This window comes from Felis catus, chromosome C1 (assembly GCF_018350175.1).
Source record: "Felis catus isolate Fca126 chromosome C1, F.catus_Fca126_mat1.0, whole genome shotgun sequence".
NCBI classification, from domain to species: domain Eukaryota; kingdom Metazoa; phylum Chordata; class Mammalia; order Carnivora; family Felidae; genus Felis; species Felis catus.
Window position 1 is genome coordinate 108479873 of NC_058375.1, and position 19284 is coordinate 108499156.

The 19284-nt window shown below is 42.1% G+C and overlaps 1 protein-coding gene across 4 annotated transcripts in view; it reads right to left on the minus strand.

The window, feature by feature from the left end:
* The window catches only part of FAM168B (family with sequence similarity 168 member B), a 37302-nt gene that overhangs the window by 5174 nt on the left and 12844 nt on the right, over positions 1-19284 (minus strand). For 3 of the 4 annotated variants that reach the window (XM_023259193.2, XM_023259195.2, XM_045033556.1), the window contains exons 3-5: positions 16281-16364; positions 2176-2318; positions 1863-2040 (exon numbers count right to left, since the gene is read on the minus strand). In XM_023259193.2, the coding sequence (XP_023114961.1) occupies positions 1863-2040; positions 2176-2318; positions 16281-16364 (405 nt within the window). The remainder of the gene's footprint in view (positions 1-1862; positions 2041-2175; positions 2319-16280; positions 16365-19284) is intronic. The other variant, XM_023259194.2, reaches the window with a different exon arrangement.

The window sequence follows — 19284 nt, forward strand, 5'->3', positions numbered from 1 at the left end:
CAGCACTACCCACATGAGGCTAGCCTATGTCACCACGCAGCTCCATGCTGCCTGAAAAGAGAGCTCTGGCCTGGCCTGCTTTAACAGGAAGAGGGGTGGTCATGACCTAGACTGCTGTCAGAATTCAGATCATACACAACTCAAAGTTGTATAAACACAGCAAGCTCATATGATAATGTCTGTAGAAGGCTCTGTGCCTTCCCTTCATATAAGCATACTCAATGATTTTTGCAGATCAGATGATAATCAACAAATTAATCATTATTTACCCTTAAAAAGAAAGATTCAGGTGCCTGGGTAGGTTAGTCAGTTAAGCACTGGACTTCAGCTCAGGATCTCACAGTTCATGAGTTTGAGCCCTGCATTGGGTTCCTCAGGGACAGTGCAGAGCCTGCTTGAGATTCCCTTTCTCTCCCTCTCTGTCCCTCCAAACACCCCCAAACACCCAAATAAATAAGCTTTTACAATGAAAAAATTTTTCAAAAGGAAGGAAATTTATCCATGCTACCATGGATGAATATACAGGATGTCATGCTAAGTGAAATAAGCCAGTCACAGAAAGACACACCCAATAGGATTCCACTTACATAAGGTATCTCAAGTAGTCAAACTGATAGAAAGTAGAATGGTGGTGGCCAGGGGCTGGGGAGTGGGAGGGTGGGGCAGGGGAAAAAGAGAGCTGTTATTTAATGAGCACAGATCTTCAGTTTTGCAAGGTGAAAGAGATCTGTTTTACAACAATGTGAAAATACTTAACACTACTCAACTAGTACAGTTAAAAATGGTTAAGATAGTAAAAATTAAAGAGAGGGAAGGAGGGAGATTCTAAACTACATGACCTTGTAAGTACATGAAGATAAATGTATTTTCCCTATATCTGCAGAAAACTCAGCAACTCTGAGTCCATCTGTAAATCAGCATAACCTACAACCTAACGGCCTCACCCTGCTTTTCTTCACTTCCCATCTTCCTGCCCACAACCAACCCAGGGCCTGCCATCTCTCCCTTCACGTGCCTCAAACATGCAGTTTCTGTCTGTGCCTTCACAGAAAAGTATGGGAAAACCAAATACAAGGGAGACTCTGAGCAGAAACACACATGGTATCCTAACGCACCTTTCTCTCTGGCACAATCTCCCTATATTGGAGTTAAAGGGGGAAAAAAAAGAGAGAGGGAGGGAACAATATTAAAATACACACACACAGCCATGGGCAAGCAATGACATCTTCCGTACTTGGCTGCATGCCACAGACAACCCATATGCACACTGGGGGCTCACAGGGAGATATGAACATCCTAGCCAGGAGTCTCATCTCTCTGTGATGTATTTTCCTGAGCAAGGGAAAGGGAAGCCTTGGGAAATAAAGGTGACCAATGCCAAAGATTTTCTATAAGAGGCTGTTATGTCCATGAACACAAAGCCAGCTTTCCTAGATTCATGCAAACACCAACATTCACACAACTTGCCCTGCAGCCTACACTAAAGGGGAGTTATCAGGAAGGCCAGCCCACCCAGATACAAAGTGATCACCTTCTGCACAAGCTTGGTATGTTCACTGGTATGCCCCTCAGCCCTACTGCTAAGGGCTCAGCTCACCTGTCTAATACATTGATCACTATCCACTCATGCCCTATGGGGAGGGTACTTGGTTCTTGGCTGGTCACACCTCTCCTCTCAACCAAAAGAAGAGGGGAAGAAATGAAAGGAAGGGAAAGAAGGATCATATGCTGTTCCTTTCCCAAAGAGTATGTCCTTCCACACAACTCAAGCCATTGAAAAATCAAACCAAGGGTCAGAGAATTAGTGAGCTCTCCCGTCTCCTGGCTCTCATAAAACAGGCAACCCAGGGTCAAGGACTCACCTGCTGACATGGCCATAGTGGTCCCAGCCACCATGCCCATGGTGACGCCATTGCCTCTAGGTGGAGGGATGGGAGCAGGGTACACTGTTGCTGGCATGCCGTTGGGCTGCACCACCGTGGTGTGGTGGATGACATGAGGGGGTGCTGCATACAGGGGCTGTGTGTAGTACGTGCCCTGCTGCAGGGAGGAAGAGAGACAAATACCACAGGGCTCCACACCTCATGGGTCAGAGTCCAGAGAGAACCAACCCTTCCCACACACACAATGCCCAAGAGCACTTAATTAAGGGACCCATAGCACACCCAGGCCTACCTGTGCATAGGGGCTCTGCTGGGGGTAGGCACTTCGCACAGGGTACACAGCAGTCTGGTAGGGGTTGGGGGAGGAGGAGTATGGTGGCACTGCCCCGCTGGTGGGGGAACAGGACACTTTGTAAGGTGTGCCAGGAGTGTAACCTGAAACAAAGAAGCCAGTGGCCAGTGAAAACCCAAGAGATTTCCTCTAAGATCAGGATCAAGACAAGGATGTCCCTCCCCTCTTACCACTTTTATTCAACACATTACTAGAAGTACTAGCGACAGCAACCAGGTAAGAAATAAAAGGCATCCCTACTGGTAAGGAAAAAGTAAAACCATCACTATTTGCAGCTGACATGACACTATATACAAAAACTAAACACTCCACCAAAAACTGTTAGAATAGATGAATTCACTGGGGTGCCTGGGTGGCTCAGTCGGTTGAGCATCCAGCTCTTGATTTCAGCTCAGGTCATGATCCCAGGGTCAAGGGATTAAGCCCAGCTGTGGGCTCCGCACTGAGCATGGAGCCTGCTTGGAATATTCTCCCTCTTTCTCACTTTCTCTACCCTCCTCCCTCCCTCTCTGTGTCCTTCTCCCTAGCTCACGCTCTCTAAAGTAAAAAAAAAAAAATTGTAACGAATTAATGAATTCAGTAAAATTGCAGGACATAAAATACACAGAAACCTGTTGCATTTATATACACTGATAACAAAGTAGCAGAAAGAGAAATTCAGAAAACCATCCCATTTACAACACCAGCACCGAAAACAGTAAAATATCCAGAAATAAATTTAACCAAAAGGGTAAAAGACCGTATACTCTGAGAACTGTAGGACAAACTGATGAAAAAAAACTGATGACAACACAAATAAATGGAAAGAGACACCACACTCATGTACTGGAAGAATTAGTATCATTAAAATGTCCATACTACTGAAAGCAATCTACAGATTCAATGCAATCCCCATCAAAATACCAATAGCATTTTTCACATAACTAGAACAAACAATACTAAAATTTGTGTATGGAACCACTAAAGACCCCCAAACAGCCACAGCAATCTTGAGAAAGAAGAACAAAGCTGGAGGTATCACAATTCTAGATTTCAAGATATACTACACAAAGCTGTAACCAAAATGGTGATACTGGCACAAAAACAGACACATAGATCAATGGAACAGGATAAAGAGCCCAGAAATAAACCTACATTTATATGGCCAATTAATCTACAACAAAGGAAGCAAGAATATACAGTGGGAAAAAGTCTTTTCAACAAATGGTGTTGGGAAAATTGGGCAGCTACGTGCAAAAGAATGAAATTGGACCACTTTCGTAAACTAGCCACAAAAATAAACTCAAAATGGATTAAAGACCTAAATGTGAGACCTGAAACCTTAAAACTCCTAAAAGAAAACAGGCAATAATCTCTTGGACATTAGCCTTAGCAGCATACTTATGGATCTCTTAGGCAAGGGAAACAAAAGCAAAAATAAACTATTAGGACTACATCAAACTAAAAAGCTTCTGCAAAGCAAAGGAAACAATCAACAAAACAAAAGACAACCAAACTACTGAACGAGAGGAGAGATCTGCAAATAAATCTGATAAGGAGTTACTATCCAAAATACACAAAGAACGCCAAAATAAAAGCACCCAACTGAACAGTGGGCAGAAGACCTGAATAGACAGTTTCCCAAAGAAGAGATCAAATGGCTAACAGACACATGAAAAGATGCTCAACATCATTCAATTCACATCAGGGAAATGCAATCAAAACCACTTTGTGAAGTGAGATATCACTTCACACCAGTCAGAATGGCTACTAACAAAAAGACAAGAAACAGTAAGAGCTGGTGAGGAGGTGGAGCAAAGGGAACACTGGTACACCTTGGTGGGAATGTAAATTGGTGCTGCCAGTACAGAAAACAGTATGGAGGTTCTTCAAAAAATTAAAAACAGAAATACCATGTGATCTAATAATTCCCCTACTAGGTATTTACCCAAAGAAAATGAAAACACTAGTTTGGAAAGATACATACACTCCTATTTTTATTGTAGCATTATATACAATACCAACATACGGAAGCAACCCAAGTACCCAAAGACAGAACAGATAAAGATGTCATGTATATGTATGTACACCTACATCCACACACACACACTCTCACACACACAGTGGAATATTACTCAACTACAAAAAAAAGAATGAGATGTCATTTCCAATAACACAAATGGACCTAGAGAGCATTATGTTAAGTGAAGTTAGACGGAGAAAGGCAAATACCGTAAGATCCATGTGATTTCACTTATATGTGCAATCTAAAAAACAAAACAAAACAAAAACCAGAAACAGACTCATAAGTAGAGAACAAAGTGGTGGTTGCTGGGCTGGGCAGGCAATGGTAATGGATGAAAAGGTGAGGAGGATTCAGAAGTACTAACTTCCAGTTATAAAATAAGTAAGTCATGGAGAGGAATAAAAAGTACAGCTCAAAGAATACAGTCAGTAACATTGTAATAACACTGTACTATGAGAGATGATGAATACACTTATTGTGCTGTATAGCACACAGACAGAACTGGATCACTATGTTGTACACCTGAAACTAACATAAAATTTAAAAAGAAAAGAAAAAAAGGCTTTAATTCAAACCCACTTTTGACCTGGCACAGGGAGGAACCAAGCAGTGTTCTAGCCCTGACTGAAGTCAAGATGTGACACCACTAAGGACCAGTCCATCCTCCACAAAGATCTGACCTCACTTCCAGACCTGATACATGTATGTGTGTGTGGGGTAGGAGCAGGGGGCATTTGGGGGAGAAGGAAAAAACCAAAGAGAAAGTTCTACTGACAGTATACTCAACACAGGAACAGAAAAGATATACCTGTTTTGTAGGAATACAAATGGGTACACGTCTAGGGCACAATCTAGCATTAAATGTCTGTCTTTACATCCCATAAGTCCACCAAAAAAAAGCATAGATTGGAACAGATTCAACTGTAAAAATGCTCATCACAGTGTTTATCACAGCAAAATAAAGTGGGGGGGGGGGGAGAGGAATTATCAAGCACCAGGGCTATGGTAAAAAGATTTGACTTAAGACAGTAAGGGGACACCTGGGTGGCTCAGTTGGTTAGGCGTCCAACTTGGGCACTTGGGCTCAGGTCATGATCTCAGTTCATGAATTCAAGCCCCTGTCGGGCTCTGTGTTGACAGCTCAGAGCCTGGAGCCTGATTCAGATTCTGTGTCTCCCTCTCTCTCTTTGCCCCTCATGTTCTGTCTCTCTGTCTCTGAAGACAGAATTAACATTAAAAGAAATTTTTAAATAAAAAAAAAATTTTTTTTAAATAAACTTTAAAAAGTTGAAAAATTTTAATTACATTATTGGACTGTGGTTAGAAGTGTACATATATTTTGTTATTAATTTAAGAGAGAGGAGCGCGTGGGTGGCTCAGTCGGTTAAGGGTCTGACTCTTGATTTTGGCTCAGATCGTAATCTCACTGTTTATTAGATAGAGCCCCACAACAGACTGTGCACTAACAGCACAGAGCCTACTTGGGATTCTCTCTCTCCCTCTCTCTCTCTGATCCTCCCTGTTCACTCTCTCTCAAAATAAATAAATAAACTTAAAAAAAAGAGAGAGAGAGAGAAAGAAAATGAATGACTCCCAGGAAGTACACCAGCTCTAAATGATGCTTTTCTCAAGTCACATGAAAGAAATCCCCCTTTGACAAGGACCAAGTCAGTCTTAGAAGTTCTTCTAACTGACCTGTACTTTGTGTGCCTAGGTTCACTCCACAGAATGCCCTTCATGGCGTTCATTATGAAGATGCTGATAAAGATGATACTGTCCAAAAGGTCACCCAGTCCCAAGTAGTAGAGCAGGTACAAACCCAGACCTGACTGTGAGTCCTGACTCCTTTGTCCAAACCAGGCAACTCCCAAGCTCAACTACTTTGTTTTCACCCTGAAGAGTGAAAAGACCCTTCCAGGTTTCCCTAAATTATTCTGAAATTCGTTTTAACTGCGAGGTTAACTCTAAGTCGCAACAACGAATAGCCACTCTCCTCAGGTGCAGTGCTTCCATCAACATGACTGGTCACAAGCGTGCCCACCATGCACCATCATCTCACTGATCCTAATACAATAAACTAATTCAGAAAAAGAAGAAGCTATTTGAGGAAGTGAAAACACACAAGCAACAAATTCATGACCTGGATGAAAAATTGGAGAAAAGAGAGCCTCTAAAAACTTATCACTATTCCTAACAAGTAAGTCCAAGACCATTTTGTCACTGTTCAAACTGCAAAAAGAGCTTGGAGTTTTGAACTGCATACAAGGTGGAAGCTGCCAACCTGAGTGAGCTTCCAGGAATACAGTATAAATCCAAAACAATGAAGACCCAGGCATACAGCCCTCCACAGAGAGGTTCTCTGATTCAGAATCACTCTTTTGGTCAACCACATGCACTGAAAGAAGGTGAAGTCCTTTACTCACAACCAATGAACGGTCAACCTACAATGCCTTTCCTTTCTTCTTCTAATGGAGGCCAGAGACCTACTGTTGCAGAAATCCCTCCAGCTGGCCCCAGGTCTCTTAAGGTGGCTTTTGTAACACCTGCCTCATATGTATGCTTTGTTGAAGATGGTGAGATGACTCCAAAAAGCTACTATGTGTATGCACCTGTGAGATTATGATTGAATGGTGCATTTAAAATTTGTGCATATGTAAGTTTCATGTGAAAATGAAACTAAAATAAAACTGCAAACAAATATGTATATATTTTTGAGAGAGAGAGAGCACAAGTGGGGGAATGGCAGAGAAAGAGGAAGAATCCCAAGCAGGATCTGCGCTATCAGTGCAGAGCCCAATGTGGGGCTCAAATTCACGAACTGTGAGATCATTACCTGAGCTGAAATCAAGAGTCAGATGCTTAACCAACTGAACCAGCCAGGGTGGTACCCCAGAGCTGCAAACAAATATTAACAACATGCACACTGGAGTAAATGGGGTGAAGTGTAACTGATGTCCACAACTTACTTTGAAACACGTCAAAAAGTAAGATGGACTGAAGGATAGACAGAGGGATACATATGTGATACAAGTAAAATGTAAATTTTAAATGTTGATTGTAGGGGCACCTGGCTGACTTAGTCAGTGGAGCATGTGACACTTGATCTCAGGGTCTTGAGTTTGAGCCCTACATGAGGTACAGAGATTAAACAAATAAAACTTAAACAGAAATAAAAGTTGATTTTAAAAGATTTTATTGTGGAATCTTGGCAGTCCACAAGAGGTTCAATGTGAATTTGTTTTCAGTTTCTCTGTATACTGGAAAATTTTCACAATAAAATGTTGGAAAAATAGTCACCCACTATTTCTACTAATGACAGCAATGGTTTTTAATGTAGGTTATCTTACTGCATATTCTTGTAACTATGAGCTATCTCCTAACACTAACCAGAAAATTTTGTGTTTTTATACAGGCACCTTTTATCCAATACTCAAGACAAACCAGTTTCAAGGAATAAAAACCCTGTCTCCCAGTCACGTTAAAAACTGAGTGTGTGCTAGACTAGGCACCTTCTTTTCGCTGCTGTTGTTTTTTATACAGCACTAGACCCACCGTGTCACACAGGAGACCCTCAACAGGAAACTTAAAATACACACACACCCCTATCACACGGCATCCAAAACTGACATGGCCTTCTAAAATAATTGTTAGACTTGTCAACCATTCACAATACAAAACCAAATACCTTCACTGCTCAGTCTTTTAAAAATATTAATAGCTTTCCAGATTCTCCTTTCCTAAAAAGACCATCCACAGCAATGCAACCCAGACAACAAAATGATTAGAGCGCTTCTCCTTTCACTCTCATCAAACAAGTGAGTCACCAATGGCTGACTTCCTCTTAGGGAAACACTCATGTATAGGGCCACTGTTCTGAGACTGCAAATTGTGAGGTGCCAAAAACTTTTTGTAGTAGAATAGATCATTTCTTCTAAAAGTACTATACACCACACAAGATTTTATATAGTAAGTTTCTGAGCATAAAAGATGTTTATTTAGAAAATTCAGAACAATAGGGGTGCCTGGCTGGCTCAGTCAGAAAAGCATGTGACTTTCGATCTCAGGGTTGAGTTCAAGCCCCATGGTTTGTGTAGAGATTAAATAAATACTTAGAAAACAAATCTTTAAGAAATATTTAAGGGGCGCCTGGGTGGCTCAGTCGGTTGAGCATCCGACTTCGGCTCAGGTCATGATCTCATAGTCTGTGAGTTCGAGCCCCGCATCGGGCTCCGTGCTGACAGCTCAGAGCCTGGAGCCTGTTTCGGATTCTGTGTCTCCCTCTCTTTCTGACCCTCCCCCGTTCATGCTCTGTCTCTGTCTCAAAAATAAATAAACATTAATAAAAAAAATTTTTTTTTAATTTAAAAAGAAAATTCAGATCATAAAATGTATGTGGAGGAAAGACCTGCACCAAAACACAGCACCATGAAATTTCAAAACACTGGAGACAAAAAAAAAAAAAAAAAATTACAGAATACCAAAGAGAAACACAGATTATATTACAGTCAATCAAGCATCAGCAAAGTATCAAAATTCTCAGCAGCAACAAAAGCTAGAAAACAATTAAGCAATATTCTCAAAATTCTGGGAGGAAATAATTGCGAACCCAGAATTCTATAAGCCAACTACTGAAGTGAGTGCAGAACAACATGTCCTCAGGATATGAAAAATCTCAAAACTGTGACTCTCCCAATCTCTACTGAAAGACTACTAAAGGGGACCCTCCACTAAAACTGAAGAGTAAACTAAGACACGGAATCAAGCAGAAGGAAAGGACACGAGCAACTCAAGATGATGGAGAAGAATAACCCCCAGGATAAGGCCTCAACTAGGATACCAGGTCCAGGGAGGTCAGAGCAGTTGAAGAAAATAACCACTCACCACAGGATGCTCAAGTGGTCACATACCAGGAGTGGGAAGGCGAATGAGGTTATCTGTAAACTATGTGCATGTTAAACCTTTAATTTAAACAAGACAGAAACAGATCCCATGACTCCACAACCCAGTAACACTGTAAGGCTTTTCTCTCCTGTGTGGCTGCCATAAATGAAGTTTATTTTTTAAACAAACCTGGGGTCTTACTTCATGGACATAATTCAAATCTTCCCCAATTTATCCTCCATCCAGCCCTGCAGGGCAAAGCAACCAAGGAAACTATTTCATCACTCCTAGCAACATTTTTTCCTCCCTTTAAAATGTGTGCTGGTGGGGTGCTTGGGTGGCTGGCTCAGTCAGTTAAGCATCTGACTCTTGTTCTGCTCAGGTCATGATCTTGCAGTTCGTGACACAGGGTTCCAGCCCTGTGTCAGGCTCTGTGCTGGCAGTGCGGAGCTTGCTTGGGATTCTCACTCGCTCTCTCTTTCTGCTCCTCCCCTCTCATGTGCACACCTCTCTCTCAAAATTACATAAACGTTTTTTAGAAAGTAAAAAAAAAATGTATGCTGGTGGGTGGGGAGATGGGTTACACACATGATGGGTAATAAAGAGAACACTTGTTGGGTTGAGCACTGAGTATCGTATCTAAGTAATGAATCTCTAAATACTACACCTGAAACTAATATTACACTGTATGTTAACTTACTGAAATTTAAATAAAAACTTAGAAAATAAATAAATATCCCCCCCAAAATATGTGCTAATGTAGTGTTTGAATCACTTCTTAAACAGAGTTTACTACAAAGAATTGAATGTGTTCTTGGTGACTTTACATGATAATGGTAAATATTAATTTCAGATACTCATGACTAAACGGGGAAGTGTGAATGTGCATCCTCAGGGCCACGGGAGCCTGACTGTGCATGCTGCTTGCCAGAATCCTCAAATAGCACAGCTGAGGGAACATGTGAATTCATTATACAAATGCCAATAATGAGAAAGAATGAAATCTTGTCATTTGCAACAACATGGATGGAACTGGAGGGTATTATGCTAAGTGAAACAAGTCAGTCAGAGAAAGACAAATATGTATTCTCACTCATATGTGGAATTTGAGAAACTTAACAGAAGACCACAGCGGAAGGGAATGGGGAAAAAAATAGTTTCAAACAGAGAGGGAGGGAGGCAAACCAAGTCTCTTAAATACAGAGAACAGGGGCGCCTGGGTGGCGCAGTCGGTTAAGCGTCCGACTTCAGCCAGGTCACGATCTCGCGGTCCGTGGGTTCGAGCCCCGCGTCAGGCTCTGGGCTGATGGCTCGGAGCCTGGGGCCTGTTTCTGATTCTGTGTCTCCCTCTCTCTCTGCCCCTCCCCCGTTCATGCTCTGTTTCTCTCTGTCCCAAAAATAAATAAACGTTGAAAAAAAAAATTTAAATACAGAGAATACTGAGGGTTGAGCAGTGGGGGTGATGGGCAATGAGGAGGGCACTTGGGATAAGCACGGGGTGTTGTATGTAAGCAATGAATCATGGAAATCTACTCCCAAAGCCAAGAGCACACTGTATACACACTGTATGTTAGCTAACTTGAATAAATTATATTAAAAAGAAAAACATTATACAAATGCTAAAAATGAAATAAAATAACTTTCCCAGGAGTGATACAGTCTGGATTTGAGCCACATCTAGGTAACTCCACAGCCCAAACTCTTTCCAATGTATTCCTCTGATTCTAAGAAAGGACAGCCCACTCTGGCTGCATGGGTACTCAGCCTGTTACACTTGTCCATGAGGATGAAATGAATGATGCCTCCACCTACAGGTTCAAGTAATGGAATCTTTCAGCAAAAGATATGACATCTCATTACAAAGTTCTCTAAACCCTCATCATGTCACGCTTAGAAGAACTAAGAAATAAGCAATATTAGGACTACTAACTCTCTGAAAGCCAATCTCCACAAACACACCACCTGTACTACGTTAGTTTTATCTACAAAACGTGGTGTGAAGAGAACCAGAAGGCAGACTGAGAAAACAACAGAAATGGAGACAAACTTTAACTTTTTTATAAGGACAACTCTGGCTTGCTCATCAGGTGAAATGAAAGGCCCACGGAAAATGAAAATTTTTATTTTTATTTTTTTACATTTATTTATTTTTGAGAGACAGAGCACAAGTGGGGGAGGGGCAGAGAGAAGGAGACACCAATCTGAAGCAGGCTCCAGGCTCTGAGCTGTCAACACAGAGCCCAAAGCGGGGCTCGAACCCACAAACCGTGAGATCACGACCTGAGGCGAGGTCAGACGCCCAACCAAGTCACCCAGGCGCCTCAAAAAGGCAAATTTTTAAATTCACAGTATGAAAACACTGAGTAGATCCTAGAAAAAGATGGGAGCACAGCCATGGCCCAGACTCAGGTAAGGTGGCTGAAAGCACTGCGAGACACTGGAAGGACCTTCAAAGTGCCTTTTATTTTCTCATTTGCAAGTTTCATATACATCTTTATCCTGGTTTCTTCCCAGATTATTTTTTATTCTCAGCTTACTTTGTCATTCACAAATTTCATATACATCTTTATTCCCAGCTTTTCCTAAAAATCAGAGGGTCTGACAATACTGCGCCAGCAGTCTGGCAGCTGACAACTCTGGCATCTATCAGCAAATGCTCCTCTGAATGAGGCAGCCACCGTTCCCAACAATGCCATTACTCCCACCTGCCTAACCCAGCCTTGTGGTTACAACAACCTGAGAGCAGTCATGGCAAAGTAGCAAGAAAGGACTTATCTCCCATGGGAGAAGATGGAAGACACCCAGAGGCTCCCACGGGAGAAAATGGAGGACACCCAGAGGCTCCCACGGGAGAAAATGGAGGTCACCCAGAGGCTCCCACGGGAGAAGATGGAGGACACCCAGAGGCTCCCACGGGAGAAGATGGAGGACACCCAGAGGATCCCACGGGAGAAGATGGAGGACACTCAGAAGCTCCCACGGGAGAAGATGGAAGGTACCCAGAGGCTCCCACGGGAGAAAATGGAGGGCACCCAGAGGCTCCCACGGGAGAAGATGGAGGACACCCAGAGGCTCCCACGGGAGAAGATGGAGGACACCCAGAGGCTCCCACGGGAGAAGATGGAGGACACCCAGAGGCACCCACGGGAGAAGATGGAGGACACCCAGAGGCACCCACGGGAGATAGAGGACACCCAGAGGCTCCCACGGGAGAAGATGGAGGATACCCAGAGGCACCCATGGGAGAAGATGGAGGACACCCAGAGGATCCCACAGGAGAAGATGGAGGACACCCAGAGGATCCCACGGGAGAAGATGGAGGACACCCAGAGGCTCCCACGGGAGAAGATGGAGGATACCCAGAGGCACCCATGGGAGAAGATGGAGGACACCCAGAGGCACCCCACAGGAGAAGATGGAGGACACCCAGAGGCACCCACGGGAGAAGATGGAGGACACCCAGTAGCACCCAAGGAGAAAGCTGACCAGATCTACAAACACCAAGCTTCCTCTTGGGGAGCTATACACGCTGGGCAAGGAGAACAGCTTTGCCAGCCTCAAACAAATCTGAAGGTTTTTTCGTAAAAGAATAAAAGAGTTGGAAGCTTTTAGTATGCTTTTACATTAACTTGTACTCCAAGAAAACATGAGAAGTGAGCTGTTCTAAAAAATTCTAGAATGTGACATTTTAGAGTGATCTGCAGCATGATCATACATGGTAACAAACAACGGATTCCTTTTTCTTTCTTTTTTTAAAACATTTTATTTTTAAGTAATCTCTACATTCAGTGTGGGGCTCAAACTCGCATGCTCCACTGACTGAGCCAGCCATGTGCCCCACAAACAACTAATTCTTATGCATGAACTTCAATCCATTTTTACCACCATATGCAAAAACTAAACCAAAACGGGCCACAGACTTAAATGTAAAACCTAAAACTATGAAACTTCTAGAAGAAAATAGAACATCTTTGTGATCTGGGTTAGGCAAACATTTCTTAGAAATGATACCAAACATATGACCCATAAATTAACAAAATGATAACCTGAAAGTGATTAAATTTATTTATTTATTTATTTAATGTTTATTTATTTTTGAGACAGAGAGAGACAGAGCATGAACAGGGGAGGGTCAGAGAGAGAGGGAGACACAGAATCTGAAGCAGGCTCCAGGCTCTGAGCTGTCAGCACAGAGCCTGACGCGGGGCTCAAACTCACAGACTGTGAGATCATGACCTGAGCCGAAGTCGGACGCTTAACCAACTGAACCACCCAGACACCCTGAAAGTGATTAAATTTAAAAGCTCTTGTTCTTGGGTGCCTGACTGGCTCAGCTGTGGAACATGTGACTCTTGATCTCAAGGTTCTGAGTTCAAGTCCCACATTGGGTGTGGAGATTATGTAAAAATAAAATCTTTAAAGAAAAACATAAATTAATAAAAACTCTTGCTCTTTTAAAGACAATGTTAAGAGAATGAAAAAAGCTACAGACCAGAAGAAAATATTTGCAAATCATGTATCTGAAGAACTCTCAAACTCAACACGAAAACAAACTCAAAACTGATATACAGTGAAAGATGTACACACTCAACCAAAGACATTACAAATGGCAAATAACAAAAAAAAGGTCAAAATTATTAGTCGTTAGGTAAGTTCAAATTAAAACTGGAATGATATACATTACCACACACCCACTAGAATGGCTAAAATGAAGAAGAATGGCTACACCAAGTATTGGGAAGAACTGGACCTCTCACACACTGCTGATGGGGAACATAAAATGCTACAACCATTTTGGAAGACAGTCTGGCAATTTTTTACAAAGTTAAATATACACCTGCTTTAAGAACCAGCCACTCCCCTCTGTATTTACTCAAGAGAAACGAAAGCATATATCCATACAGACTTGTACACAAATCTTCATAGCAGTTTCATTGATAACAGCCCCAAACTGCAAATAATCCATACGTTCACCAACTGGGGAATGGGTAAGCAAACTGTGTTATTTTCATACAAGGGAACCTCACAATAAAAAGGAATGAATTACTGATAAAGACTACATGGAGGCGCCTAGTGGCTCAGTCAGTTAAGTGTCCAACTTCGGCTCAGGTCATGATCTCATGGTTCGTGGGTTTGAGCGCTGCATTGGGCACTGTGCTGACAGCTCAGAGCCTGGAGCCTGCTTTGGATTCTGTGACTCCCTCTCTCTCTGCCCCTCCCCTGATCAAGTTCTGTCCCTCTCAAAAATAAAATAAACACTAAAAAATTTTTAAAATTAAAAAAAGACTACAATACAGATGTTAATTAAAGAAGAAGCCAGTCCTCCCCCCGCCCTGAAAAAGTACATTCCATATGATTCATTTATACACAAATTTTAAAATACAATAGGGGCGCCTGGGTGGCTCAGTCAGTTAAGCGTCCGACTTCAGCTCAGGTCATGATCTCGCGGTTCGTGAGTTCAAGCCCCGCGTCAGGCTCTGTGCTGATGGCTCAGAGCCTGGAGCCTGTTTCGGACTCTGTGTCTCCTTCTCTCTCTGACCCTCCCCCACTCATGCTCTGTCTCTGTCTCAAAAATAAATAAACGTTAAAAAAAAATTAAAAAAAAAATACAATCTATAGTGAGAGAAAACAGATCAGTGATCTCCTGGATGAGTGGTGCCATTTAGCTGTTAGAGAATTCAGTGAGTAATAATATAATACTACTGATCCCAGGAAAGGGATTTCTTTTACAGACCCCAAAAGATAGGCAACAAGGTAGCAGGTACTCTCTGCCAGGTAGGAGAAAAAGGGTAATTAAAAGCTCCCAAAAACACAAAGCAAAAACTATTTTGGAAAAAACAAGTCAATGTGGCAAAAAACTAGTCTCATCTGGGAAACCTTCATCTGGGAACATTACTCTGGCGTACGCAGGCAGGGAACATGAACCACAGGAGAAAGCTTGGGAGAAGACCAAGCCACAGAGTTCGACAGCCTATGAGCTACAAGCTGAACAGATACAGTTAGAGTAGGGACAGGAAAGGAGAAAGGGCGGGCATCTGGGTGGATCAGTTGTTAGGTATCCAAATCCTGGTTTCAGCTCAGGTGGTGATCTCACAGTTGGTGGCAGTCTGAGCTGGCAGCTCAGACCCTACTTGGGATTCTCTGTCTCTCTCTGTCTCTCTCTTTCTCTCTCTCTGCCCCTTCCTTGCTCATGCGCTCTCTCTCAAAATAAATAAATAAAACATTTTTTTAAAGAAAGGAAAAGGCATAAAAGAGTCACAGAAGGAAGAATTTTATGATTGGCAAAATAAGGAGAATTCAAGGTAAGGACACTACAGCTATCTGCTTTTCTATCAAAGTGAACAGTGTGCGGCTAGGTGTTCTGAAATGAAAAAAGGGAAGCACCCCAGCAGACTCATAAGGCCAAGCCTTCAGGTCACTGTGGGCTACTGCTGCAGCAGAATCACGAAGTCCAATCTGGGTGAACAGAGCCTGCAACAAGCCCACAGCAGAGCGCAAGCTCACAGAGGAAAAGCCCCACTCTCTTTACAAGGTTACGACCCAAACCACGTAAACTTTCAACTCTATCACTGATTTCTAAAATCTAAAAATATTCTCATGCAGAGGAAGTAAGACAGCATGGGGAATGTAATCAATGGTATTGTAATAGGGTTGTCTGGTGACAGATGGTAGCTATACTTTGAGCACAGCATAACTTATAGATTTATGGAATCTAATGGAACATTGTTAACTATACTTCAAAGAAAAGAAGTAAAACTATAACCAAAGTGCTAAAATATGGGAGAAATCGGTTATCTCTGAAAATGTTAGCAACATGGAATTCCACCTATTAAGCAGACAAAATAATCTTTAGTTTCTAGTAATCAACACTATTTCATAAATATGTATCCTGGCTCTAGTTACCTGCAACTTACAACCTATGATTAGAATGAAGATCTACGTTGTGGAAGAACATGAGAAACGCAGTGTCCAGAGACCTCTACATGCAGTAAGAATAAAGCTTTTATTGCACTCAACAACAAGGCTAATCTTACGAACCAAGAAATCAACTCAACCCCAAATCCTAATTCTATAACCTCTCTTCTCAACACCCACCCACTTTACATTCTCCCCGGCCATGCAAAGCACTTCTACCACCCAGCACATACAGGCTGCATACCTGTTTGGAAGGTAGGATTTGCTCCAGGGTACATGTTGGGGGAATAGGCAGGAGCTGCGGCCGCATAGCCCATGGGGAAACCAGCTGGAGAAAAACAGAACAAGGTAATGTCACCACTTAAAAGAGTAACACAATTTTACAACCATGGCTCCTAGACCCAGTCATTTTTATCTTCTCCACAGACTGACTTAAGGGTATGTATGCTAAGCAGTTTGTCACTAGGTGTCTCCTTTCCTCAGAATTAGGATGGGTCATAATCAAGTCTTTGAAACTTATCAGTTTTATTCTAGGTTCTCATCATATAATTTATTACTTAGCAAGAGTAATGAGAATGCTGAGAGATCGTGTCGTGAAGGGGCTGTAACTGGTACCACTGACACACAGAAATGGGAAAAATCCAATGTCACAACCCACTTGCAAGCAACCTAATTACAAATAATTACAAATGATGAATCTTTAATAACACTAAACCACAACCACTACTAATTCATGTGAATACAACAAAAACATCAAATAAAACAGTGTTACGGTCAAAATCCTAGTCACCAGGCGTCCACCAGCAGTGAGTAGGGCCTCAGTTACTTGCTCCTGGCCTCTTCACAGCCTAGGGAGCCCTGTAAGGCCCATGCCCAGGCATTCCCCTGACCCAGCTGGCTCACAGTCCAGAACACTCCATTCATGTGACAGCTGGAGCATTAGAAAGCCTTCCTTATATTCAGGGCACAGAACCAATAAAGATGACCCAGATTCACTAGTCTTTACTATTGTCTGTCACAAACTAGTTAAGAAAAGCTGTTACCTTCTCTATTCCTCTTGCCCTCACCTGTAAATAAAGTTGAAATGGAACAGCAGACTTCAAAAGACTCTGTGTTGAAGAGACTCAGAGAAAGTGTCTCGTAGGGATATTTAAGGCACTGTAGTTCTAAGAGTAACCAAAGTGAAAAACCACAAGGGTAGGAAGGTAACAAAGGAGAAAACAGAGTACAATTCCAGAAGGAAAATCTTTGTGGGTCTGGCTGTCACCTGTAAAGGTGTGGATAAAGTGCCTTACAGAAACCCCTGCATTCTCCAGCACAGCTTGGATGCCCTTGGTCTGCTGCATCTCCTGCTCCAGCAGTGGTCCTGTAGGCTCTAAGGGTCTCCTCGCAAGGCAGGGGCTCCAGACCTACCACTCCCAAGGGATCCCTACTTGCAAGTGCCCATTTCTCATCTCATATACAATCCTCTGCTTCGGAGTCGCTTTCCTTTCTCAAAATTGATCTTCCTCTACCTCAGCAGAAGCTATTTTGAGTTTCCTTCATAGGTCACCACTTTCCCATTTGCCCAATTACTTAGAAAACAGTGTGAGGAGATCAAATGCTTACCAAATTCACTCATTTTGGACATCAAGGACAGATTCAACTTGAAATAGACCTAAAATGTCTATTTTAAAAAGACCAGGAAGGTAGTTTTTAATCTGTGTTCTATGAACCCTGTACAGTTCCTTAGAGGCCTCAACTGTGAGCAGCAGGAGGTCAAGCAGGCTCTGGAGCCTGCCCTCAATTCACCCTGCTGCTCTAACTTACCTTAGTACTATGGAACCACTTACAAATCTTCGAAAGTTTCATGGTTAAGAAGAAAATTTTAAATACTACTGACCTAGATCTTATCGGGTAGGCCTCTACAACAATCCCCTCAAAATCCAATGTCCTCATCTCTCCATAAATTCTACCAATAAATCCTCCAGGGGCATCATCTGCTCCTGTACTTGTCTTGTGTCTAAGAGGTTCCTGGGACACTACTATTATGTTTGCTTGGCACTTCCTATCCTAACCTTCTAACAATGAATTATTGTGCTCTAAATGAAAGAGAAAACCCAAATAACAAGTATTTAAAACAGCATAATTAAACACCAGCAACAGGACATCCTCTGTACACCACACTCGCACACCACTCACACCACCACCCTGACCCAGGGCCCCACAGCGGGACCCCACTTACTCTAGTCCAAAGGTTTCCACTGTAGCCACACAAAACCCCCCACATGGAAACCCTTGAAAGGACTGCCTCCCCAGCCCCTCACGAACATTGCTTTAACTGGTCTTGGTTGTAGCACCTTCAGTTTCTTAATTTTTCCAGAAAACTCTAACCTGCAGGAGGGCTCTAATAAATAAGTGGAAAAGCACTGTGCCTTCCTATTCTTATCAATCTTCCTGGCCACAGCACGGTCTTCCTAAAAATGCCCCTCACAGTAAGTACCACAGACTGTTTCCTTCAACATCTAGGCTAGCTCCCTTTTGAGACAGAAACACTAGAAAGCTAGAAATTACACAACCTAGACTCCACTCTTGTAAAACACTTGGAAGTAATCCCAAATCCTAATCACTTTTATGACTAATCACTTCATGAAAATAAGAAGTTCAGAACAGAAGATACCATAAGCTAAATAAAAAAAAAAAAAAATACAAAGCAAAAATACTTGCAAATTATACAAAAAGTTAATACTCCTAATATATAAATAATTCTTAAAACTAAAAAAAAAAAAAAAAAACACCAATAGAAAAAAATAAATAAATAGAAGACATGGATAGAATTGCCAACTACCACCACACTGATCCCATTTCTAACATCAGATTGGCAAAAATCCAAAAGCTGAAAACACACTTTGTTGGCAAGGTTGTGGGGAAACCATGCTTCTGGTAGGAATACAAAACAATAAAAATCCTATGGAAGGGAAATCATCAGTATTTTAAAAATTACGTATGTGTTTATTCTCTCACCCAGCAATCCCATGTCAAGGAATCCACCCTGAGATAATTTCCACAATCAATATAAGCTGCAGTATTGCTGGAATACCAAAATACTTCAAACAACATATCTATCCAAAGAACTAGTTGAATAAACTCTGGAAACCCCACAAGATGCAAGATTACAACAGCAGCATTATGCAAAATATGAAAAAGAACAAGGCAAACCTCTGTGAACCAACATGGAATGACTCCTAGAATATCTTAAGTTGACAAAA